This window comes from Pleurodeles waltl, chromosome 12, assembly GCF_031143425.1.
Source record: "Pleurodeles waltl isolate 20211129_DDA chromosome 12, aPleWal1.hap1.20221129, whole genome shotgun sequence".
NCBI classification, from domain to species: domain Eukaryota; kingdom Metazoa; phylum Chordata; class Amphibia; order Caudata; family Salamandridae; genus Pleurodeles; species Pleurodeles waltl.
In genome coordinates this window covers 66,948,653-66,975,301 of record NC_090451.1, presented here as the reverse complement: position 1 = coordinate 66,975,301, position 26,649 = coordinate 66,948,653, and the positions used below count along the sequence as shown (strand labels likewise).

General features: G+C 49.2%; 1 protein-coding gene across 1 annotated transcript in view; it reads right to left on the bottom strand.

Moving 5' to 3' along the window:
• Positions 1-1,854: 1,854 nt before the first annotated feature.
• The window catches only part of DAPK3 (death associated protein kinase 3), an 80,541-nt gene continuing 55,746 nt past the window's right edge, over positions 1,855-26,649 (bottom strand). Inside the window, exons 3-9 of the mRNA XM_069217931.1 lie at positions 13,444-13,804; positions 11,563-11,692; positions 11,413-11,461; positions 10,499-10,525; positions 9,045-9,197; positions 8,646-8,691; positions 1,855-8,535 (exon numbers count right to left, since the gene is read on the bottom strand). Of these exons, the coding sequence (XP_069074032.1) occupies positions 7,993-8,535; positions 8,646-8,691; positions 9,045-9,197; positions 10,499-10,525; positions 11,413-11,461; positions 11,563-11,692; positions 13,444-13,804 (1,309 nt within the window). The 3' untranslated portion in view covers positions 1,855-7,992. The remainder of the gene's footprint in view (positions 8,536-8,645; positions 8,692-9,044; positions 9,198-10,498; positions 10,526-11,412; positions 11,462-11,562; positions 11,693-13,443; positions 13,805-26,649) is intronic.

Genomic DNA, 26,649 nt, shown 5'->3' with positions numbered 1-26,649 from the left:
GTGCATGCGTGCACGTTAATCTTTGTTGCTGTTTGACGCTTCCAAGAAGACCTTGTCATTGTGACAAGAATATCGAAGAATATCATGAAGGTAAGATTCTATGAGAAAGCAAAGTTTTGCTACAGTTAACTCCACATATATGTACAGTGATGATATATAAATATCTCCAAGGTAAGTAGATGTGGAGTTAAGAACATCTACACTTACCTGTGTGCCCTTAGCTTCTCGATAGTTTGATCCTCGATATTTTTGACATGATATTCTGTCCACACAATACATCTGTCCTCGATATTCTGTCAGTGATCCGAGATGAGTATTAAACAGGTGCCCGAGAAAGCTATTGGTATGCCAGGTCCATGAAGAAGAACTAAAAGTATGGGAGAAGCAAAACAATGCACGATCCATCTTTAATACCTAAAAATTAGCATGGCTAATATGTGTGAATTCAAGCAGGCAGATGCTGGCAAAGAAGATAAAGTGTCAACAAGGCTGTGTTTACTTCCATCATCTCCATCCAAGAGAGGGACACAGCAAACAGCAAAGGTAACTAGGAGGAATCCCGCTCAGTGGCCAGACGGTCATGGAATATCCATCAAAACTAGGAAGACCTTCCTTCCCTGCCCAAGAAACGCGCACAACAAAGAGCGAACCTGAAGCAGGAACGGTACTCGCTACTGTTACCAAAGAGAAAGGCTGGCCCTCTACTACCGGGAAGGGAAAGGCAGGGAGTCGTGGTGTTGGGGAGTCCCCGGCGGACTTGCATGTCTTGTCGTCTACTCGAGACCTCTTTAACATAGAATAAATACTGCCTCAAAGCAAAGACACCGACTCAGACTACTTCTGCAAGGAAAGCCTACAATCTAACTCACCACTACATCCACCCAAACAAGAAACCCAAGCCTTAAGCTGACCTAGTTACGCTTATTTTCCATACAATTACTTTGATTAAAAAGGAACCTTGACCTAACCACAACTGTAACCCTGATTTAAAATATATTACACTAAACAATACTGAAGAAAGTAAATTTAATGCTAAGTAACTTTAATTTAACCCTAATGCTAATCTTGATCCCCAAAATTAAATTCATGTCATTAAAATTGTAATACATCACATACATTACATTGGGACGATTACGTATGGCTAAAGATACCCTGAAGCAAACCTTAATCCAGTGTATTAAAATTAAGAAAATTATATTAAAATAAATAAGTAGTCTTATTGAAACGAGACCTTTCTGCTAGAAAAGGAAAAAAGTGGGAGAAAAACAGTGAAAACCACTGGCTGTTCCTCTTAGAAAGGCAGCTCCTGGGGTGCACATACTGATTCCCTTTTGTCGAGGGACCCCAGGATGCTGCCGAGCTGACGCGCTCCCTTTGTGCCCAGTGCTGTTCTGCTGCTTTTGCATTGACACTGCTATAGCTCTCATGGTTCCAGATGTTTTGAGCAGTTCACCTCTCTGTAAGATGCTCAGGTGCACCGTGGAAGCCACTTTTATAAACTTTGTTCACAGAAATATACTTTGAGGGGTGATCATTTTGGAATAGAGAGGGCAGAGATGGTCATGGTTTCAGTAAAGTTAGTTACCACCAGTTCAGAAATTGGACTGTCGGGAGTGTGTAGCGGGTCTCAGTTTTGAAAGTACTGAATGTTTCAACGGCCTGCTGTTTTAGCCATGCTATAGATATTTTTCTTTAGGTTTCTGATTCAAGCACGTGATAAAAAAAAAATCTATGTAAAAATAATTAGGGCTTGGTAGCATTGATGAAGAAATTAAACAGAGCAGACAGACATTCATTAATCAATCCCTCCCTCTACCTCCCAACCACCCTTCCCCAAAAACATGCTGCAAGGAATAAATGTGACTTCGTTTTATTTTTAGATTTTATAACGGTACAGAAAATACAATATCCCATAAATACAAGTAAAAAAAACTGCTTAAAACTGCTTTAATGGGTCAAACCCAAGTACAACTTAAAATAGCTCTCATGGCAGTGCCCAAGAGTGGACCTCTAGCATATCTGACATGCAAAAGCATGGTGGCTGTCCAACAGACACGCGCAGTAGGCGCCTCCTTTGCATGCATAGGCTTGGCTGCGGTCCAGCGGAAACACGTGGAGCACCAGCCTACCTCACATGCCAAGCCACGTTGGCCGTCCAGCGTCAAAGCATGCAGCACCAGCACCTCTCGCGTGCAGAAGTGTGCACCTCAGACCGGCCAATAGTGTGAGCCCCCGGTTACGGCACGAGCTGCTACTAAGTCAATGCAGGGCTACTCCAGACCTGCAACAGGGCCACTGTGGCTGCTGGTTCCTCGCCTGGCCATCTCCCTGGAAGGCTAAGAAGCTTCTTGCATTTTTACCAACTTACGAGGGCAATGAGCCTATGAGAAGAGGTAATCATGAGGGTGGATTGTGTGACGCACGCAGTCAGCCCGTTAATACTCCAGACAGTATGTCCTCCACCACTTTCACCTATATACCTAGCCCTGCTACATAAGAAAACAGAAATCTGGAAACATAAACCATAACACAGATAGATGGCTAATAAATAGCCATGATGAACATACCTGAGTGCCGGGGTTCTATCGTTTACTTAAGGTAATCAGCCATAACTGAACTTAGGCTAAGAAGTCTGCAAACAAAAAAAAGCTCCTAGAAGCTGCCCCTGATTTTGCCATTTTCCTTTTATGTAACACAAAAATAAGTAGCCAGAGAATGTAGAGACTTAAGACAATAGTTAAATCATTATAAAAATATAAAAAGAAAATTAGCACAAACAAGATTCTTACAATGGAGTGAGTACACACATTGACCAGCAGTGATTTTACACCAGGGAATGGGTATACACATTGGCACATGGTAGCTTTATACCATGGAATGATCACAAACGCAGGCATGTCCTGACTTCATGAAGTGGACAGCAACACTGGAACACTCAGAGGGACAGGAAGGGTCCTAAACTCCTGTAGAAAACGACTTTACACCTAGGAATTAGTGTAAGCTCTGGCACTTAGCGACTTGACCACAGCAAATGTAAGAATACTGGCACAGTGGCTTTACACCACAGCATAATTAAGTGCAGTGACACAAGGGGACTTCACGCGATATACTAGTGTGTGCACCGCATCTGGTGATCTTACACAGCAGAAGCGGAAAGAGTAAGCTTTCCCACCCTCCCATCGAGACATACTCAACATTGGCAAATGCTGTCATTACACCGAGGCCTTGCCGCAAACGTTGGCAGGTGGCAGCGAGTACCAGGTTACTACCAGCGTATCACCATCAGCAAATGGTGACTTTCCATCAAGGCCCACTCAACACTAGCACTGTGTGATTTTCCATCCAGAGTATGAATGTTAACAAAAGTGAATGGTGATTTCCCACCAAGGCATGCATGTCAACAATGAGATAATGTGGCATTGCAACAGGAAAAAAGCAACAGGCAAGGGGTCGTAAACACTAAGACGACATGACTTCACATCAAGGAAAGACTGTATACAGTAGCATACAACATCTTCGCATCAGTGGGTGAGAGTAGACACCCCCATGGCTTGACTCCAATTGAGGGAGGGTTAACACTGATATGGGGAGATTTGGCCCAAGCCCTGTACACGTACAGACCTCTCACCAAGAAAGTGTCACTGCAAGGGTTTTTGGAGTCCTAGGTAAAGGGACATATTTTAATACTCTTACCGCAACACATCTGATCATAGCGGTTTTATGGTAGTCGTTAGCCTGTGATGCCCTAGGTGGAAGCCTTAAATTGGCTCATGGCAGCAGGTCATATGATAGGAAAGCAAATTGATTGAACACCAACTCTGAGAATCCATTTAATCGAAACTTTTTCAGATGAATGACATTTACCATGTGGTAGAAATCCGTGGACATTTTTGTTCTCGCCTTTTACATGCTGCTTTTTTTTTATGGTGTAAATGCAAATCATCTTGACAATGGGGCTGAATGTTTTTTTTGTTTTTTTTCTACATGGTTTACACTGATCATGTTCCCTTTCACCACATCTCCAAAATCCTAGATTCCCTCTTTCCCCTTTTTTAAAACCCTTTCCGCCACCTCCTTTCTTTTGGGCGAGAGACCGCACCAATAGCCCTTGTCAACAATTTTCAAAATATCTACATCCTCCCCCCTCCAATCGCCAGGCACTTTCTTTTTTCCACTTTTTTGCTCCCTTACTGTACACTCACCTTTTTTTAACCTCCTCTCCACTCTTTCTTGCTGTACGTTTACTCTCCTTGCCAATATTTAAACTTTGTTCTCCAATGGGGATTCTCAATGAGTTCCAATTCGTTTCTGTTTTTCAAAAAACATGGATTTTTTTAATACGTTAATCTTTTGAAACTGTTCTTGGGAGGGGTTGTTATAGTATTTTAAACCAGCCTGGAATGCTAATAATTAGTTTTTCCACCAAATGGATTTTCAATTAGTTGAGTTCTCTTTTGTTTTTCTATCAGTTTTTATACTGTAATTGGTATGTTCCACTGGGTTTTCCAATCCACACTTGATGGACACAAAACATCTCAGTGACAACAATAAATAATTAGCGGTCATACATGGCCAACAGTGAGAAAGATCACTACATTAAAAGAACAGTTTCCAATGGCGTGAGTAGGCGCACTGGCAAGTGTTAGCTTTACACAGAAAATAAAGTAAACACTAGTATTGGTAGCTTTGCCCAATTGTGATCACACACACAGAACATGGTGACTTCACACCAGAGACCGAGCCTTGACACTGGCACACAAAGGAAGAGGACAAAAACAGTAGTGGGTCCCAATTTTACAAATGGGAGTTGTGTAATACAAACACAAGATGCTTTGCTACCAATGAGTGAGTACAAGGAGTTACTCAAACTGACTTTTTGGAAGGATCATGGGTCAGACTAGAGAAGTCTTCTTGCCAAAGAATAATAATAAGAGTGTCAACGCTTGTGCGGAGCAGACGCAAGTGGCTGATAACATTGGTACAAAGCCAGCAACCCCGGGAGAGCAACGTTACACTAAGGAACCATTTGAATGACTAGTACACAGCACTCCATCAGCCCGGAGTGATCAAGGAGCTTGGCACAGTAGACCATATTATAGTTTTATAGCCCGCCTAGAAGGCTATACCAGCCATTAAAGGCCCGTTCCAGCGTTAAAGGCCCGAGCCAAAAGACGAGAGACTTTAAAGAGAGTGCAGGCCTTTAATTGCCGGTATATTAGGGCAGAATGTTTTAATGAGTAAAACACAGGCCTCATGGAGCCCAAGGGGGTTGAAATGCCCTCAGGCCATGAGCGCCCCCCCCCGCGGGACCTTTGTTCACACCTGTTGCTGTGAACGACAAACACAGAGATGGTGAAGCTCCAGGCTTCTACTGGCCATTAGAAGCACGCCCGGGGCTAATCCATTCTCTTCAATTGAGCTCTCAACATTCCAATGTTCTACTGTGATCTAGAACAAGATCAGCAAGCAGAGACACACCGATTAAACTAGAACCAGACCAACATAAAGGAAAGTTCACACCTCAGTTGTAGATTCATATTATACCAAGAAGTGACCAAAGTCGGGAAGACACATCATTGTCCTCAAAACGCAGTTACAGATGAACTTGAAAGATCTTCAGAGTATTTGACAATTTCCATCCTCCAGCATTAACAAGAGGTTAGATGAAAGGGCTACAGTTACCAGCAAATGAGCAAGACAAACCTGGAGGACCACAGATGTAAATCTAGATGTGAAAGTGCATGTCACTTGTCACTCACACCAGTCTAATGTCCTTCAGCCTGCTGTCCGCCGTGTCAGATCACCTACACCGCTGCAGACAACCATCTTTGTGAAGAACGCTTTCCAACAGCGGAGGCGAAATCTCAGAATGGAAAACAAAAGGATTTCACCCAGCATTAGAAATTAGCTGCAGAGTGAAAAGAGGCCACGGACCGGAATGTAAGGTGCGCCAAGGGACTGAGCCCGCAGATGGCATTTGTGGATTCAGTTCTGCATAGTTAGGGATGTGGCCGTCAGAAGGTTAGATACTCATCAGAAGAGACCATTGCCAGTTCATGCAAAAGCCTCTTCTCAGGAAAGCTAGGGTTCCCGGCTGAACGAACTCTCAAAGTAACAATCATCTAAGTAGCTGAACAGACACCCTAGGGACGCTTTCCGTATTTGCACAGAAACCTGAGACTGAATTTTTTACAGCTCAAAAAAAAAAAAAAGGAGTGCTTTCAGAAAGGTAATGTGCTCTAGGTAGGGAGGGTATCTGCGCAAAAAAGGTACCACACCCCTGGAAGTGGACCTTCAAACATGGATGTATCAAAATGGGAGAAAAAGATCCCCCTACTTGGAATGTTCGACATAGGTGGGGGACCGAGACGTGGGAATGGAATGTTCCATGTACCATAGATAAAGACAGTGGAATGGAATGTTGCACATAGAAGCGAGTGAAGATATGTAGTGGAATGCTGATTGTATGAAATACTGAAGTGGAACTGACTCCACAGTTTGCCCTGTAAACTCCCGGAAAGCGGAGCAGGGTGAAAGGTCAGGGTTTTCTAAAAAACAGAATGACATGGAATTAAGGTAATAGAAACAGATGATAACTTGTCGATATGTTCTGCATGGGGTAAGGAAGCATTCCGATGCATCTATCTAATTCTGAAAGTAGGTGACTGGTTAGGAAGGCACCCTCCTGTGAGCACTGCAGGAAATGAAAACCCCATCATCTAGAAACCAGAATTACAATTCCAGCCAAAAAAGAGTAAAGGAGAGATTGTCAGAGAAGTCTAAACCCCTATATGTACCATACAAAATTATACAGTCATACAACTCTCGGCAGATAATTATCAGCAACCTAACAAGTAGCTGTCCTCTGTTTCCATGATAAAATTACAAGGCAGCGTCGAGATGGAACTTGGCCTGTAACCCTGGTTATGGGCAGCAGCCTTGCCAGATCATCCCCAAGAGTCATCTTCCTCAGACCAGGACATACCCACAGCTTAGCTCTCTATCAGCCACTCACTGAAAAAGGCAAGGCTAGTCCAGGCACCAGAAAACAACAGCTCGTCCTGCACGGAGACTGGTAGAGATGGAGCACTGGGCCTATCTACCATACAGCTAACTAAACAACCAACCTCACCCGGTTGTTTCAGAAGAAAAAAAAAAAAACAGCATTAACTCTTTGCATGTTCTTTTCAAAATCCCGTTTTTGGTGTTTGCGGACCTGCCCACATCATAGCCAACACCTCCTCCTCCTGCTGCATAGTCCAGCCTTAGCTGGCCTGTGTCTATTTTCTATATAAACCCTTTGACCTTGGAGCGTCTGTCCACAGTAAGCCACATTTTCTCTCTTAGTACAGCTGCCTTCTTCATTTCACTCTTCTACCCACCAAATACCTGTTAATACAACACTCCATAAGCACCCCCTTGTTACGTAGTGCACCATATTTGCAGAGGTAACACATACAGAAATTCTAGATAAATCGATTTCACTAAGGCGGCTTAAACTGAATATACGGGCAACTTTACTTTCCTGAAGAGCAAACATAGGCCTCAAAAGATGTGAAAGCTCACAAAGCCAGGCTATACTATGGACCATGTGAAGTCACCTGAAATAATCCTTTTAATGAAAGAAAAGCTGAATACTAGAATCTGCTACTCTCCCCCGCGACCAACCATACACTGAACCAGAAGGGAAGGGCCCAAAGGCTCCAGGGAGAATACTTCTTCAGATCAAGCCACCAAGGAATAATACATATAAGTAAATGATATAACATTTTAAGTTTATGTATGGCATGACTTTCCTCAATATTCCAGCATAAGACTTCAGTTCAACAGCATCAGTCAGATAATGTGGGTTTCTCAGAATGAAGTCAGCAATGGAGAAATGACTGAGCACCTACAACCCACGACTTTCTATCATACTGATGCACTAGCACCCATCACCGCACCCCCCTTTCAAGCTGAGGCACCATACAAGTGTTCCCCTGACACAAAACCTTAGCGCATGCCTGAACTCCCTTCCAGAGCCAGTAGTTTTTCCTGTTCAATGGTTCGCACCAGTTCCTCCACAAACTTCATCTCGGAGGCCACTTGCTTGGCAAGAGCTTCATAGCGGTTTTCTAACCTCCCAAAGCGTCGCTTGAGCCCGTTGGCTGCTAACAGCGTGGTCTTCACCTCCTCTTGCGTTTGCTTCTTCAGCGACTCAGTTTTCTGCAGTTCTTGGCGGATCTGGCAGAGGTCCTGGCTGACGCTGTCATTCTCCTCCTTGTACCAGGCCTCCTTTTCCTCGTAGATCGACAGCAAAGCCTCGACATCCTCACGGAAGGAAAGCTTGTTCTTCTCCAGCTCCTTCAGGCTCTCCTCAGCCGCCCCAATCTCTTCCATCACCTTCGAAAACCGCTCGAAATTAATGTAGGTGTTGTTCGGTGGCATGCTGGAGTGGGACTTGATCGTATACTCCTTCAGACGGGTGGTTTTCAGGCGCCGTCGCTCTGGCCGCTTGCCGTTATCCTCGTTTCGGACATTCCTCCTCTTTATAACCTGAAATGGAAACAAATTCATCTCAGACTGAGGGTAAACCAAGAAAGGAAAATGCATGCTAAATAACTCTCAATATAATGGAAGACAGACACTAGCACAATCAACTGTACCTTGATCCATGGGTGCTCAAGGCTTTGGTCTATGGTCATCCTTTTCCTAAGAGGAGAAATTAGCGATAATTATCTTGAGGTCTCATGACGAAATAATAAAGCCAGACCCAGAACAAGAGCTTCCGCACTCATTTGAAAGCATTAAATTCCTTCCGCCATCTGGTTCTTTGCCCTCTTGCATTAATCCCACCCTTGGTCTACAAGGGATTTTAAACGAGGCTGACTAATCAATCGCCCATCCTGAGTTTTATGGGGATCAGATTCCAGGGGAATTTCAATGGGTATGTCAGGGCAGGCACATATCCTCAATAGAGAACAGTGTTTGGGCTGGGATTGAACTGATGCCAGAGGCAATTGGTCAGTCACACACACCCCATTTAACTACAATATAATACACACTTGGGGTCTTTCACCAGCAGCCGACGGATGAAGTCTTTGGCAAGCTCACTCGTGTTGCTGAAATACTCCTCGTCAAAGTCATAATTAACTCCTGAGATGTTGGTCAGAGTTTCCTGCTTTGTTTCACCCAGAAACGGAGAAGCGCCACTCAATCTGTGGAACAGAACAGGACAGGACACTGCTTAGTCACTCCAGATAGAGATGCTCCTGTGCATACAGGCTGAGACTATGTGCAGCCCCGGCTAGAACAGCACATGGGGGTCACTGACAAACATTGGGGGGATGGGGGAGTGGAAGAAAAACAATCTGAAAGACTGAAAAGCTAAAATAAAGCACGTCACAAATAAGAAGGATGGAGAGACAAAAAACAAAAAAGCAAGAGAGAAGCTTGTGTGTCTGGGGTAGAGGAATAGAGTTGAAGATAATCAGAGAAAAAGGAAAGGATCCAAGGAAAGAGCAAGACGAGTCTCTAAATGGAAACAATTCTTTTGCCATGGTCTTCCTTCCATCACTTGCTTTTTACATCTTTTCATCTTCATACATTCTTATTAAATGTGCACGTCACATTGTTAAAGTTTTCTGTAATGTTCCACAGTTCTGCAACTTTTAAGCCACAAACATGCATTTGCCACCCAGTTTTTACACTTTTTGACCTTTACTAAAACACCTCTCTTGCATGCTTCTACTGGTTCCTCTCATGCCAATACAGTAGCATCTGTCGGTGCAAAATGTTTAGTTTCTATCCACTGCATCAGCAAACTTTCTTAGAAGTGATCCAAACTCAGGTTAGATGAAACATCAGAGTCATGCACTGCCAGGCTTGGACCTCTCTGGGAATACCTTTTCAGTGTGATGATGGTATCCAGCCTAGATTGCCATTACACTGTGTTTCTGCTGGATGGGGATTTGGACGGTGGCAACACTCGCCACCTGGACAAGATTTAAGAAAAAAACCAATTTATTTCACCTCACCTCAGACGATAAAAGTTCAAACAAGGGGAATCAACTAGACCTAGACGTGGCACGAATCAACTCCAGGCGTTGCCTATGTTCCACAGCAGAGGGCACGCGGATTAACAATTCTGATGCACTGCTCCTTTACAGTGGGGGTCAATAGGATTAGCATAGGACTGGTCAACTTCGATAATGATACCGATCGGATACAATGATTACATGGAATGCTATCCAGCTAACTTCCCACTTAAAGGAGGCTTGGGGCAAGAGTTTCAAACAATCACTTTCTTGCTGTGCTGGTTGACTGTGATCACTTCAAGAAATTGCATGTCAACCTCTGCCTGATGTACCAGCCGCGAGGGGATTCAAAGAGTCGGCCTCTCCGCAGAACACATACCCGCTATCTATGCAACACAGAAAGGTGCACACGTGGAAATAAGCGGGTCGTATATTGAAGGTCACATCCCAAAAACACACACGAATAAATAAAGGATACTTACAGAATGTATGTGATAACACCAATGCTCCTATAAGGAAAGAAAGGGTGTGTTAGTCATTTCTATAGACTCCACACATTATCATTGTAGCCGAGATCATATAAACTCTAAGATATGGCTCTATGTGTACAGAACGCCATAAACAAGACTCTTTATTATGGCACAGTAACAGACTCTAAGAGGGCACACCAGGACTATGCGTCCCAACAGAGAAAGCAGAAATGTAGGAGCTATAGAGGGGTGGGCACAAGAGGGGAGTCAGGGTTCTGAGTAGTGAGGTACAAGGACTAAAAGCCTTGACCATAAAGATGGCTGGTGTTGAGCACAGAGTAGCAGGGAGGACAAGAGGGAATATCCAAGGGAGATAAGAACTCCAGAAATCTGGTCCCTAGAGGGTGGAGCAGTTTCAACAAAGACAAGACAATGAGAAATGGAATGCTGTGAAGAGAGGGCACAAAGTGGAACATCAGAAGAAGTAAGGACTGACTTGCTAGGTCTGTGGAGTGGACCCTTGTAGAAACAGGGCAAGACGGATGGAGCAGCTGTGAACATGGTCTTTCCCTCTCGAGTTCATCTCTTACCAAGAAAACCCAAACATGCCACATAATCTGAGTTCTTTGATTACAATTATTGGTACAGTCCTTGAACTACAATTTGCTGCTCACAGAGCAATATCAGCACACAGAAATAACTAGTGTATAATACATTGGCAGGTCATGAAACAAAGCATCTGACACAGGTTGTCCACGCTCCCCTACTACTTCTTCAGCCCTCACCAGGCCCTGCCAACCAGAGACACCTCATAGGGACATACTCAATGAGTGTCACTGGTTCAACCGAGTGCTATTCTAATATGAAATCAGCTCCTAGACCCTGTAGTAATGTCCCAAAGTGTTTGGTGCCAATTTTGAACTCACCACATGTCTGCCTCTAGCCCAAGTGGCTCATAGTTCACAATTTCAGGAGCTTTGAGACAAAAAGAAAAGAACAATGAGTCAGTTTCGGACAGACACATTTCAAAACCTGCTTCCCAATATTAAGAAACTCTAGTCAATAAAACTGCTCACCCACAAACTCCGGGGTCCCAAAGATATTTTTGAACTCGTTGCCTGCTTCTATCCTGTGGGCGATGCCAAAATCTATGAGTTTAATACGCGGGCTGGGCACGTTCTTATCCAGAAGCATGATGTTCTCGGGCTTTGGGTGACAGAAATTAGTATGAAAGTTATTCTCGTTAGTCAATATACTTCAGTTCATCATAGACAATTCTTCTCCTCTATACTCCATGCAAAAACGCCTTTTGAAAATTAAGGTGGAATCATGTTTGGAAGCATGTACATAATGTCTTAGCCTCCACTATTATGACTAATTGAGAAAAAAAACAAGTCCGCGTTCCTCTCGTCACATCTTATCAAACCTTAAAATTTTACACTTTAAATTTTCCAAGGAGTGCACAGCTGAATATTCTTACATGATCAGCAAATTGGGAAACAGTGTCATTTACACCTAGACTTGCTATGCAGGATGGTATATATATATAAAAATAAAAAAAATGAAATTCAACCTTTTTTTTATTACAATGCAAGAAAAAGGGGCCTCCAAAGTTTGTAAGAGGTGAATCCAGGTATGTACATATTAACAAAACAATGGCTCGTCTGGAATGGTCTTATTCCTTAGTATCCAGAAAGGTTTGTTTGTATTGAAACAATCACAGTATTTGTATTACCCACAATCAACAAAATACAGATATTCAAAATAGTGCCCTTTTATTTTTTTGTATTCTACAATCAGAGAATATAAACAGTGCTTTGGATTGCTATGCTGTGAAGTGTATAGTGTATGAGCACACATAGCAATTGAGACAGACAAGTGAGGAGGTGTATTTTTTTTTTTTAACAAAAGAGAAATCAGCCTTTTGGTTATTTCTTACGCTGTGATTATTCATTGGTCAAAAGATCTTTAGTCTACTTGGTTTGGCAAAGTTGATGATTTGACCATTGGGTTGGTTTGTCCGTAGGTGATCATCAAAACGAAATAGTATTTATGTCATTTGTTGATTAATTCAATAAAATGGCTTGGTTGAATGGATAATTGAGCGAAATACTGTGATTATTTTAATAAAATCCTGCGCCTCTTGATGTTAAAGATTTATGCTATCTACACATGGAACACCTGATTAAAAAGCATGTCATTATTCCCCAAAAACAAAGCATAAAATAACAATGAAGCATAGTATAGAGGCATTTTATATGCGATTCTGGGGCTATAATGCATGCTTCAGTCAACCACCATCAGGGAGTCCAGGAGCCAGGGATGTCCTGGAGTTGGTTATGGTGCTCCTAATTTCTACTATTAAGAGCTTGGAAAATAAAGGTACACAAAAACGAATTTTACTCCATTTCTCCCATCTGTGATGAGGGCGAAATGTTTACAATGGAAAATGTCCATAACCAGTGCAGGAGGAAAGGCCAATGGTGGATATTGGGAAAATGTAAAGGACCTGTTTACAGGTATCAAATGTCCACCATGAGATATGTGTTGCTAGGTAACGGAAACGGGCACTGTAGCATTCAATGATATGCTTGAACCTGCATCCCACCCATCAAGGCGGTGGTGGAAGTTGGGGTGGGGGGGGGGGGGGGTAGTATGTAGGAACAAATACTTTATATTTTATCTGACAGGGATGTGGTGTGCATAGCAAGGTGGATACATCTGGAACTGGGACACAGGGTTGCTAAGCATAGATTGAAAAGATGTTTTCGGTATCCATGGTACGGTCAGAACACCTTCGTAAAGGATATCACAGACATTTTGGAATGGTGTGATTAGATGAGTGAGTATATTCTTTCTGTCAGAAATACTTGGATATATTCAAGCCTAAAAGCTCAAAGCTTCAGAGAAGATAGTTTCATATTTTTATCATGACTTCCTGAAACACACTAGATCACCTTCAGGTCAAAGTGGGCGATACGCTTCGAGTGCAGATACTGAACACCATCCAAGATCTGTTTCAGAAACTGTGTTGCCTCCTCCTCCGTCAGCGACTCCTTCTCTGCCAGGAAGTCAAAGAGCTCCCCACCAGACACCAGCTCCAGGATGAGGATCACGTCGGTCTTGTTCTCAAAGATGTCATGGAGGGTGATGATGTTTGGATGCTGGATCTCCTTTAGGATGCTCACTTCACGCTCAATCTCCTCGCGACTCACACCGCGCCGGCTGGAAGACAGGCGGCGTTTCTTTATGAACTTGGCTGCAAACTCGCGTTTGGTCCTTTTCTCGTAGCATTTCCGCACAATGGCAAATTGGCCGCTATTGGAAAAATGTAACAGCACAAATGCAAAACTTGTCATTCTAAGCAAGTAAGCATAATACCATAATTTGGCACGAAAAAAAAACAACAACAACAAAAAGAAAATCTTGCATTTTTTTTTTTTAAACAATTCCACAGCCCTACACAATGTCTCTCAACTAAAGAACACACGTTCATTTCACTTTAAAGCTGTACCCACAGATGCCTACACACCGCATCATCAGCATGACCTACCTTAAGCAGCACTGGGCTACAACACTTTGGATTGTGGAACTTATATTTTTCCTTTTTTTATTTTATAGATATTGCCATACAGTGGTAGGCAGACAAAGCACTGTTGGCTTAAAAGTTAAAAGTAGCTAAAGTTAACTACCAGGACAACAATCCTTTTGGAAATTACATTGACAACATCTAATGAAACAGTAGCTTCTTATATGAGGCCAATACCACCACCCCACAAAGTGCCAGGAGAGTGGGAGCAGGGTTGGGGAGAACACTTCTGAATAAAAAGCTTGGACTGCTCCTTTAAAACCACAAAAAGAGCTTGAGACCCAGGCTGCACCGGGGGGCGGCTTCTGAGGAGGTAATACAGGGAATCCTTTAGTAATATCGTCTAATAGGAACATCCTCCTCTTTGCACTGTATTACCCAGCGTACCATGGTTTACTTACTCCTCGCCATGCTTACGTTCCAGGACGTAGCCTCCGTTGGTGCAGCAGGTGCAGTGGCACTGAGGCACACTGAACCCTGATTAATGCTGCATTTTATAATTCAAACGGCAGCCAGGGGCCCACTTCCTTCCTTGCACCAGGGCCTATGACACCCCTGCTATGCCACTGCGTACACTCAACTCACGGTCACCTACGAATGACTACCTCTTTCCATCTTTGTTCCGCTGCCTTCTCTTGCTCACCCCTCCCTGCATGTCCTGCTCCCCCGTGGACGCCGACAGTAGCAGAAGTAAACATACATGCCCGCTAACCCTTGATGACATCACGGGGCTGACCCCCTTGCACTGCGCTGCTCCCGCCTCAAGACCCGGGAGCTCAGAGGCAGCTATTGGGAAGATGTGAGGGCAAGCGAGGGTAGCCGTTACGTCGGCTACCGCCTGCATCATCATCCGCTCCCCGGCAGACAAACTCAAGCGATCAGGCAGCTCAAAATGCCAAAGCAATGCTCCTTGAACCCTTGTCCATTAAAAGGAAACGACCGATGGCACAATCCTTCTTGGGAAGCGCAACCAGAATCTGGAATTCACTAATTCCTAATCCGTGCGCAGGTACCTCGCCGACAACTTTCAAAATGGACCTGAAAGCCCTTCTCTTCCAATGGTATTTTAGCTAAAACACCCAACTCTTGGCACAGATCTCAATACTACCTCAACCTTATTACGGCTGTATACTACCTCAACCTTTTTACGACCCTATAGTCCCATGTACACTCTGTAGAGTGCCTCGACTTTGTATGGCCTTTTATACCTATATACACTCTGTTGCATACCTCAACCTTTTTACGACCATATACAGGGAGTGCAGAATTATTAGGCAAATGAGTATTTTGACCACATCATCCTCTTTATGCATGTTGTCTTACTCCAAGCTGTATAGGCTCGAAAGCCTACTACCAATTAAGCATATTAGGTGATGTGCATCTCTGTAATGAGAAGGGGTGTGGTCTAATGACTTCAACACCCTATATCAGGTGTGCATAATTATTAGGCAACTTCCTTTCCTTTGGCAAAATGGGTCAAAAGAAGGACTTGACAGGCTCAGAAAAGTCAAAAATAGTGAGATATCTTGCAGAGGGATGCAGCACTCTTAAAATTGCAAAGCTTCTGAAGCGTGATCATCGAACAATCAAGCGTTTCATTCAAAATAGTCAACAGGGTCGCAAGAAGCGTGTGGAAAAACCAAGGCGCAAAATAACTGCCCATGAACTGAGAAAAGTCAAGCGTGCAGCTGCCACGATGCCACTTGCCACCAGTTTGGCCATATTTCAGAGCTGCAACATCACTGGAGTGCCCAAAAGCACAAGGTGTGCAATACTCAGAGACATGGCCAAGGTAAGAAAGGCTGAAAGACGACCACCACTGAACAAGACACACAAGCTGAAACGTCAAGACTGGGCCAAGAAATATCTCAAGACTGATTTTTCTAAGGTTTTATGGACTGATGAAATGAGAGTGAGTCTTGATGGGCCAGATGGATGGGCCCGTGGCTGGATTGGTAAAGGGCAGAGAGCTCCAGTCCGACTCAGACGCCAGCAAGGTGGAGGTGGAGTACTGGTTTGGGCTGGTATCATCAAAGATGAGCTTGTGGGGCCTTTTCGGGTTGAGGATGGAGTCAAGCTCAACTCCCAGTCCTACTGCCAGTTCCTGGAAGACACCTTCTTCAAGCAGTGGTACAGGAAGAAGTCTGCATCCTTCAAGAAAAACATGGTTTTCATGCAGGACAATGCTCCATCACACGCGTCCAAGTACTCCACAGCGTGGCTGGCAAGAAAGGGTACAAAAGAAGGAAATCTAATGACATGGCCTCCTTGTTCACCTGATCTGAACCCCATTGAGAACCTGTGGTCCATCATCAAATGTGAGATTTACAAGGAGGGAAAACAGTACACCTCTCTGAACAGTGTCTGGGAGGCTGTGGTTGCTGCTGCACGCAATGTTGATGGTGAACAGATCAAAACACTGACAGAATCCATGGATGGCAGGCTTTTGAGTGTCCTTGCAAAGAAAGGTGGCTATATTGGTCACTGATTTGTTTTTGTTTTGTTTTTGAATGTCAGAAATGTATATTTGTGAATGTTGAGATGTTATATTGGTTTCACTGGTAATAATAAATAATTGAAATGGGTATATATTTTTTTTTGTTAAGTTGCCTAATAATTATGCACAGTAATAGTCACCTGCACACACAGATATCCCCCTAACATAGCTAAAACTAAAAACAAACTAAAAACGACTTCTAAAAATATTCAGCTTTGATATTAATGAGTTTTTTGGGTTCATTGAGAACATGGTTGTTGTTCAATAATAAAATTAATCCTCAAAAATACAACTTGCCTAATAATTCTGCACTCCCTGTATACCTATGTACACTCTGTAAACTACCTCAACCTTTTTATGACCATATATACCTATGTACACTCTGTAAACCACCTCAACCTTTTTATGACCATATATACCCATGTACACTCTATAAACTACCTCAACCTTTTTATGAGCATATATACCCATGTACACTCTGTAAACCACCTCAACCTTTTTATGACCATATATACCTATGTACACTTTGTAAACCACCTCAACCTTTTTATGACCATATATACCTATGTACACTCTGTAAACTACCTCAACCTTTTTATGGCTTTTGTACGTTCTGTTTTATGTAACGATTCACCTCAGTGGTTCTTAACCTGTCCTCCGGGGACACCCGGGGTACCCAAGGCCTATTTAGGGGGTCTGCAACTGCTTAGAAAGAGAAATAATATTTACACATTAGGAGTATATAAAGAATCAAAATATAAAAATAAACATTTTAAAATGTTCTGTAAATGTGAAGGGATTTGAAACTGGAGGGTACATTTAAATTGGTATCCTCATATTCACTCATGGGAGCAGTCCGCACTGGTACATCCAACACCATATAATATAACTGGTGGCTTCAGCTGAATTTAGAAACGCCCCAACATTCCCATTAAAATGAAGATTTTTTTTATATTTGTTTACTAATTAAATAAAATATTTATGCTTTTGTATGTTTCTTTAAAGAATGCTAGTGTCAGTATTTGTGTGTACTGTTTTGTGGTTCATCATTGAAACTGCTTAGGGCGGGGTCCCCAGTTTCCACTAATGAATCATCGGGGATTCTAATCATGATAGAGTGGGGGTCCCTGGATTGAGTGGGTGTCCACAAAAGTCGAAATGTTAATAACCACTGATCTACCTTTTTGTAGTCTCAACCTTTGTAATTGCTTACAGCTGTATTGTCAGTCTTAAATAATCTGTAACTTCCATGTAACGCAATATTTCTGCTGTAAAGCGCTCTAGCGCCTACGTAAATTATGCATAAATAAATAATAAAGGAATAGAAAGTAAAAAGCACGCATCAAGAGGCAGAATAACCCAGAGACCAGGGCTGATGGGCTCAGGAGGGTGCCCGAGCCGGTTGGGCGAGGGAGGCGCGTCGTGTCCAGTCTTGTACCACGGATGGAGGGGGCTGCTCACGCATCGGGGCTCCGATGGCTCTTTCTGTCACACAGAAGGGGTGGAAGAAGAATACGTGGGGTAGGAATTCGGGGTTTCTGGCAGAAGATTCTAAAGGGGGGGTGTTTCGAGGCCAGGAAGGAAGAGCCTCGCAGCACTGCCGAGCAGCCAGGGCTGCCCTCGCCCGTCTGGCGGGGCCGAGTTTACATTCTTCTGGGCTGACATCACCGCGCCGGGCTCCGAGGCAGGAAGTGCGCGGGTCTGGGTCACCACACGAGGCTGGCCGACTGGAAGGGGCGCGCCTCGGAGCCAGCCGGCAGGCCTCCCTCCAGCCCCAGACCCGCCGCCAAGGAACGGCGCTGCCGGGCTGTCGCTTCAGTGCCTAGGACTGCACTCTCCCACGCAACCCGCCCCTGCCCGGTCACACCATAGGACCAGCCTAGGACTGCACTCTCCCACTCAACCCTCCACTGCCCGGGCATAGTACAGTACCAGCCTAGGACTGCACTCTCCCACTCAACCCGCCCCTGCCCGGTCACACCAAAGGACCAGCCTAGGACTGCACTCTCCCACTCAACCCTCCACTGCCCGGGCATAGTACAGTACCAGCCTAGGACTGCACTCTCCCACTCAACCCGCCCCTGCCCGGTCACACCATAGGACCAGCCTAGGACTGCACTCTCCCACTCAACCCTCCACTGCCCGGGCATTGTACAGTACGAGCCTAGGACTGCACTCTCCCACTCAACCCGCCCCTGCCCGGTCACACCATAGGACCAGCCTAGGACTGCACTCTCCCACGCAACCCGCCCCTGCCCGGTCACACCATAGGACCAGCCTAGGACTGCACTCTCCCACTCAACCCTCCACTGCCCGGGCATAGTACAGTACCAGCCTAGGACTGCACTCTCCCACTCAACCCGCCCCTGCCCGGTCACACCATAGGACCAGCCTAGGACTGCACTCTCCCACTCAACCCTCCACTGCCCGGGCATAGTACAGTACCAGCCTAGGACTGCACTCTCCCACTCAACCCGCCCCTGCTCGGTCAAACCATAGGACCAGCCTAGGACTGCACTCTCCCACTCAACCCGCCCCTGCCCGGTCACACCATAGGACCAGCCTAGGACTGCACTCTCCCACTCAACCCGCCCCTGCCCGGTCACACCACAGGACCAGCCTAGGACTGCACTCTCCCAATCAACCCGCCCCTGCCCGGTCACACCATAGGACCAGCCTAGGACTGCACTCTCCCACTCAACCCGCCCCTGCACGGTCACACCACAGGACCAGCCTAGGACTGCACTCTCCCACTCAACCCTCCACTGCCCGGTCATAGCACGGTACCAGCCTAGGACTGCACGTTCTTCTAATCAACCCTCCACTGCCCGGGCATAGTACAGTACCAGCATAGGACTGCACTCTCCCACTCAGCCATCCCCTGCCCGGTCATACCCTGTACCAGCCTAGGACTGCACTCTCCCAATCAACCCACCCCTGCCCGGTCAAGGCATAGAACCAGCCTAGGACTGCACTCTCCCACTCAACCCGCCCCTGCTCGGTCACACCACAGGACCAGCATAGGACTGCACTCTCCCACTCAACCCTCCACTGCCCCGGCATAGTACAGTACCAGCCTAGGACTGCACTCTCCCACTCAACCCTCCACTGCCCCGGCATAGTACAGTACCAGCTAGGACTGCACTCTCCCACTCAACCCACCCCTGCCCGGTCAAGGCATAGAACCAGCCTAGGACTGCACTCTCCCACTCAACCCTCCACTGCCCGGGCATAGTACAGTACCAGCCTAGGACTGCACTCTCCCACTCAACCCTCCACTGCCCGGGCATAGTACAGTACCAGCCTAGGACTGCACTCTCCCACTCAACCCGCCCCTGCCCGGTCACACCATAGGACCAGCCTAGGACTGCACTCTCCCACTCAACCCGCCCCTGCTCGGTCACACCACAGGACCAGCCTAGGACTGCACTCTCCCAATCAACCCGCCCCTGCCCGGTCATGGCACAGTACCAGCCTAGGACTGCACACACTCCCCCTCAACCCGGCCCTGCCAGGTCACACCATAGTACCAGCCTAGGACTGCACTCTCCCACTCAACCCTCCACTGCCCGGGCATAGTACAGTACCAGCCTAGGACTGCACTCTCCCACTCAACCCTCCACTGCCCCGGCATAGTACAGTACCAGCCTAGGACTGCACTCTCCCACTCAACCTGCCCCTGCCCGGTCATACCATAGTACCAGCCTAGGACTGCACTCTCCCACTCAACCCGCCCCTGCCCGGTCATGGCATAGAACCAGCCTAGGACTGCACTCTCCCACTCAACCCGCCCCTGCCCGGTCACATCATAGTACCAGCCTAGGACTGCACTCTCCCACTCAACCCGCCCCTGCTCGGTCACACCACAGGACCAGCCTAGGACTGCACTCTCCCAATCAACCCGCCCCTGCCCGGTCATGGCACAGTACCAGCCTAGGACTGCACGATCCCACTCAGCCATCCCCTGCCCGGTCATACCCTGTACCAGCCTAGGACTGCACTCTCCCAATCAACCCGCCCCTGCCCGGTCAAGGCATAGAACCAGCCTAGGACTGCACTCTCCCCCTCAACCCGCCCCTGCCCGGTCACACCATAGGACCAGCCTAGGACTGCACTCTCCCACTCAACCCTCCACTGCCCGGGCATAGTACAGTACCAGCCTAGGACTGCACTCTCCCACTCAACCCACCCCTGCCCGGTCATGGCACGGTACCAGCCTAGGACTGCACTCTCCCACTCAACCCACCCCTGCCCGGTCACACCATAGTACCAGCCTAGGACTGCACACTCTCCCACTCAACCCGCCCCGTCATAGCACGGTACCAGCCTAGGACTGCACTCTCTCCCATTCAGCCCTCCCCTGCCCGGTCAAACCACATTACCAGCCTAGGACTGCACTCTCTCCCACTCAACCCTCCCCTGCCCAGTCATAGTACAGTACCAGCCTAGGACTGCACTCTCTCCCACTCAACCCTCCGCTGCCCAGTCATACCCTGTACCAGCCTAGGATTGCACAGTCCCCCTCAACCCGCCCCTGCCCGGTCACACCATAGGACCAGCCTAGGACTGCACTCTCCCACTCAACCCTCCACTGCCCGGTCACACCATAGGACCAGCCTAGGACTGCACTCTCCCACTCAACCCTCCACTGCCCGGTCATAGCACGGTACCAGCCTAGGACTGCACGTTCTTCTAATCAACCCTCCGCTGCCCAGTCATACCCTGTACCAGCCTAGGACTGCACTTTCTCCCACTCAACCCGCCCCTGCCCGGTCACACCACAGGACCAGCCTAGGACTGCACTCTCCCACTCAACCCTCCACTGCCCGGGCATAGTACAGTACCAGCCTAGGACTGCACTCTCCCACTCAACCCGCCCCTGCCCGGTCACACCATAGGACCAGCATAGGACTGCACTCTCCCACTCAGCCATCCCCTGCCCGGTCATACCCTGTACCAGCCTAGGACTGCACTCTCCCAATCAACCCGCCCCGGCCCGGTCAAGGCATAGAACCAGCCTAGGACTGCACTCTCCCACTCAACCCGCCCCTGCTCGGTCACACCACAGGACCAGCATAGGACTGCACTCTCCCACTCAACCCTCCACTGCCCGGCATAGTACAGTACCAGCCTAGGACTGCACTCTCCCACTCAACCCTCCACTGCCCCGGCATAGTACAGTACCAGCTAGGACTGCACTCTCCCACTCAACCCACCCCTGCCCGGTCAAGGCATAGAACCAGCCTAGGACTGCACTCTCCCACTCAACCCGCCCCTGCTCGGTCACACCACAGGACTGCACTCTCCCACTCAACCCTCCACTGCCCGGGCATAGCACAGTACCAGCTAGGACTGCACTCTCCCACTCAACCTGCCCCTGCCCGGTCACACCATAGGACCAGCCTAGGACTGCACTCTCCCACTCAACCCGCCCCTGCTCGGTCACACCATAGGACCAGCCTAGGACTGCACTCTCCCACTCAACCCTCCACTGCCCCGGCATAGTACAGTACCAGCCTAGGACTGCACTCTCCCACTCCACCCTCCACTGCCCCGGCATAGTACAGTACCAGCCTAGGACTGCACTCTCCCACTCAACTTGCCCCTGCACACCATAGTACCAGCCTAGGACTGCACTCTCCCACTCAACCCTCCACTGCCCGGGCATAGTACAGTACCAGCCTAGGACTGCACTCTCCCACTCAACCCGCCCCTGCCCGGTCACACCATAGGACCAGCCTAGGACTGCACTCTCCCACTCAACCCGCCCCTGCCCGGTCACACCATAGGACCAGCCTAGGACTGCACTCTCCCACTCAACCCGCCCCTGCTTGGTCACACCACAGGACCAGCCTAGGACTGCACTCTCCCAATCAACCCGCCCCTGCCCGGTCATGGCACAGTACCAGCCTAGGACTGCACACTCTCCCCCTCAACCCGGCCCTGCCCGGTCACACCATAGTACCAGCCTAGGACTGCACTCTCCCACTCAACCCTCCACTGCCAGGGCATAGTACAGTACTAGCCTAGGACTGCACTCTCCCACTCAACCCTCCACTGCCCCGGCATAGAACAGTACCAGCTAGGACTGCACTCTCCCACTCAACCCACCCCTGCCCGGTCAAGGCATAGAACCAGCCTAGGACTGCACTCTCCCACTCAACCCGCCCCTGCTCGGTCACACCACAGGACTGCACTCTCCCACTCAACCCTCCACTGCCCGGGCATAGTACAGTACCAGCTAGGACTGCACTCTCCCACTCAACCTGCCCCTGCCCGGTCACACCATAGGACCAGCCTAGGACTGCACTCTCCCACTCAACCCTCCACTGCCCCGGCATAGTACAGTACCAGCTAGGACTGCACTCTCCCACTCAACCCACCCCTGCTCGGTCAAGGCATAGAACCAGCCTAGGACTGCACTCTCCCACTCAACCCTCCACTGCCCCGGCATAGTACAGTACCAGCCTAGGACTGCACTCTCCCACTCAACCTGCCCCTGCCCGGTCATACCATAGTACCAGCCTAGGACTGCACTCTCCCACTCAACCCGCCCCTGCCCGGTCATGGCATAGAACCAGCCTAGGACTGCACTCTCCCACTCAACCCGCCCCTGCCCGGTCACATCATAGTACCAGCCTAGGACTGCACTCTCCCACTCAACCCGCCCCTGCTCGGTCACACCACAGGACCAGCCTAGGACTGCACTCTCCCAATCAACCCGCCCCTGCCCGGTCATGGCACAGTACCAGCCTAGGACTGCACGATCCCACTCAGCCATCCCCTGCCCGGTCATACCCTGTACCAGCCTAGGACTGCACTCTCCCAATCAACCCGCCCCTGCCCGGTCAAGGCATAGAACCAGCCTAGGACTGCACTCTCCCCCTCAACCCGCCCCTGCCCGGTCACACCATAGGACCAGCCTAGGACTGCACTCTCCCACTCAACCCTCCACTGCCCGGGCATAGTACAGTACCAGCCTAGGACTGCACTCTCCCACTCAACCCACCCCTGCCCGGTCATGGCACGGTACCAGCCTAGGACTGCACTCTCCCACTCAACCCACCCCTGCCCGGTCACACCATAGTACCAGCCTAGGACTGCACACTCTCCCACTCAACCCGCCCCGTCATAGCACGGTACCAGCCTAGGACTGCACTCTCTCCCATTCAGCCCTCCCCTGCCCGGTCAAACCACATTACCAGCCTAGGACTGCACTCTCTCCCACTCAACCCTCCCCTGCCCAGTCATAGTACAGTACCAGCCTAGGACTGCACTCTCTCCCACTCAACCCTCCGCTGCCCAGTCATACCCTGTACCAGCCTAGGATTGCACAGTCCCCCTCAACCCGCCCCTGCCCGGTCACACCATAGGACCAGCCTAGGACTGCACTCTCCCACTCAACCCTCCACTGCCCGGTCACACCATAGGACCAGCCTAGGACTGCACTCTCCCACTCAACCCTCCACTGCCCGGTCATAGCACGGTACCAGCCTAGGACTGCACGTTCTTCTAATCAACCCTCCGCTGCCCAGTCATACCCTGTACCAGCCTAGGACTGCACTTTCTCCCACTCAACCCGCCCCTGCCCGGTCACACCACAGGACCAGCCTAGGACTGCACTCTCCCACTCAACCCTCCACTGCCCGGGCATAGTACAGTACCAGCCTAGGACTGCACTCTCCCACTCAACCCGCCCCTGCCCGGTCACACCATAGGACCAGCATAGGACTGCACTCTCCCACTCAGCCATCCCCTGCCCGGTCATACCCTGTACCAGCCTAGGACTGCACTCTCCCAATCAACCCGCCCCGGCCCGGTCAAGGCATAGAACCAGCCTAGGACTGCACTCTCCCACTCAACCCGCCCCTGCTCGGTCACACCACAGGACCAGCATAGGACTGCACTCTCCCACTCAACCCTCCACTGCCCGGCATAGTACAGTACCAGCCTAGGACTGCACTCTCCCACTCAACCCTCCACTGCCCCGGCATAGTACAGTACCAGCTAGGACTGCACTCTCCCACTCAACCCACCCCTGCCCGGTCAAGGCATAGAACCAGCCTAGGACTGCACTCTCCCACTCAACCCGCCCCTGCTCGGTCACACCACAGGACTGCACTCTCCCACTCAACCCTCCACTGCCCGGGCATAGCACAGTACCAGCTAGGACTGCACTCTCCCACTCAACCTGCCCCTGCCCGGTCACACCATAGGACCAGCCTAGGACTGCACTCTCCCACTCAACCCGCCCCTGCTCGGTCACACCATAGGACCAGCCTAGGACTGCACTCTCCCACTCAACCCTCCACTGCCCCGGCATAGTACAGTACCAGCCTAGGACTGCACTCTCCCACTCCACCCTCCACTGCCCCGGCATAGTACAGTACCAGCCTAGGACTGCACTCTCCCACTCAACTTGCCCCTGCACACCATAGTACCAGCCTAGGACTGCACTCTCCCACTCAACCCTCCACTGCCCGGGCATAGTACAGTACCAGCCTAGGACTGCACTCTCCCACTCAACCCGCCCCTGCCCGGTCACACCATAGGACCAGCCTAGGACTGCACTCTCCCACTCAACCCGCCCCTGCCCGGTCACACCATAGGACCAGCCTAGGACTGCACTCTCCCACTCAACCCGCCCCTGCTTGGTCACACCACAGGACCAGCCTAGGACTGCACTCTCCCAATCAACCCGCCCCTGCCCGGTCATGGCACAGTACCAGCCTAGGACTGCACACTCTCCCCCTCAACCCGGCCCTGCCCGGTCACACCATAGTACCAGCCTAGGACTGCACTCTCCCACTCAACCCTCCACTGCCAGGGCATAGTACAGTACCAGCCTAGGACTGCACTCTCCCACTCAACCCTCCACTGCCCCGGCATAGAACAGTACCAGCTAGGACTGCACTCTCCCACTCAACCCACCCCTGCCCGGTCAAGGCATAGAACCAGCCTAGGACTGCACTCTCCCACTCAACCCGCCCCTGCTCGGTCACACCACAGGACTGCACTCTCCCACTCAACCCTCCACTGCCCGGGCATAGTACAGTACCAGCTAGGACTGCACTCTCCCACTCAACCTGCCCCTGCCCGGTCACACCATAGGACCAGCCTAGGACTGCACTCTCCCACTCAACCCTCCACTGCCCCGGCATAGTACAGTACCAGCTAGGACTGCACTCTCCCACTCAACCCACCCCTGCTCGGTCAAGGCATAGAACCAGCCTAGGACTGCACTCTCCCACTCAACCCTCCACTGCCCGGGCATAGTACAGTACCAGCCTAGGACTGCACTCTCCCACTCAACCCTCCACTGCCCGGGCATAGTACAGTACCAGCCTAGGACTGCACTCTCCCACTCAACCCGCCCCTGCCCGTTCACACCATAGGACCAGCCTAGGACTGCACTCTCCCACTCAACCCGCCCCTGCTCGGTCACACCACAGGACCAGCCTAGGACTGCACTCTCCCAATCAACCCGCCCCTGCCCGGTCATGGCACAGTACCAGCCTAGGACTGCACACACTCCCCCTCAACCCGGCCCTGCCAGGTCACACCATAGTACCAGCCTAGGACTGCACTCTCCCACTCAACCCTCCACTGCCCGGGCATAGTACAGTACCAGCCTAGGACTGCACTCTCCCACTCAACCCTCCACTGCCCCGGCATAGTACAGTACCAGCCTAGGACTGCACTCTCCCACTCAACCTGCCCCTGCCCGGTCATACCATAGTACCAGCCTAGGACTGCACTCTCCCACTCAACCCGCCCCTGCCCGGTCATGGCATAGAACCAGCCTAGGACTGCACTCTCCCACTCAACCCGCCCCTGCCCGGTCACATCATAGTACCAGCCTAGGACTGCACTCTCCCACTCAACCCGCCCCTGCTCGGTCACACCACAGGACCAGCCTAGGACTGCACTCTCCCAATCAACCCGCCCCTGCCCGGTCATGGCACAGTACCAGCCTATGACTGCACGCTCCCACTCAGCCATCCCCTGCCCGGTCATACCCTGTACCAGCCTAGGACTGCACTCTCCCAATCAACCCGCCCCTGCCCGGTCAAGGCA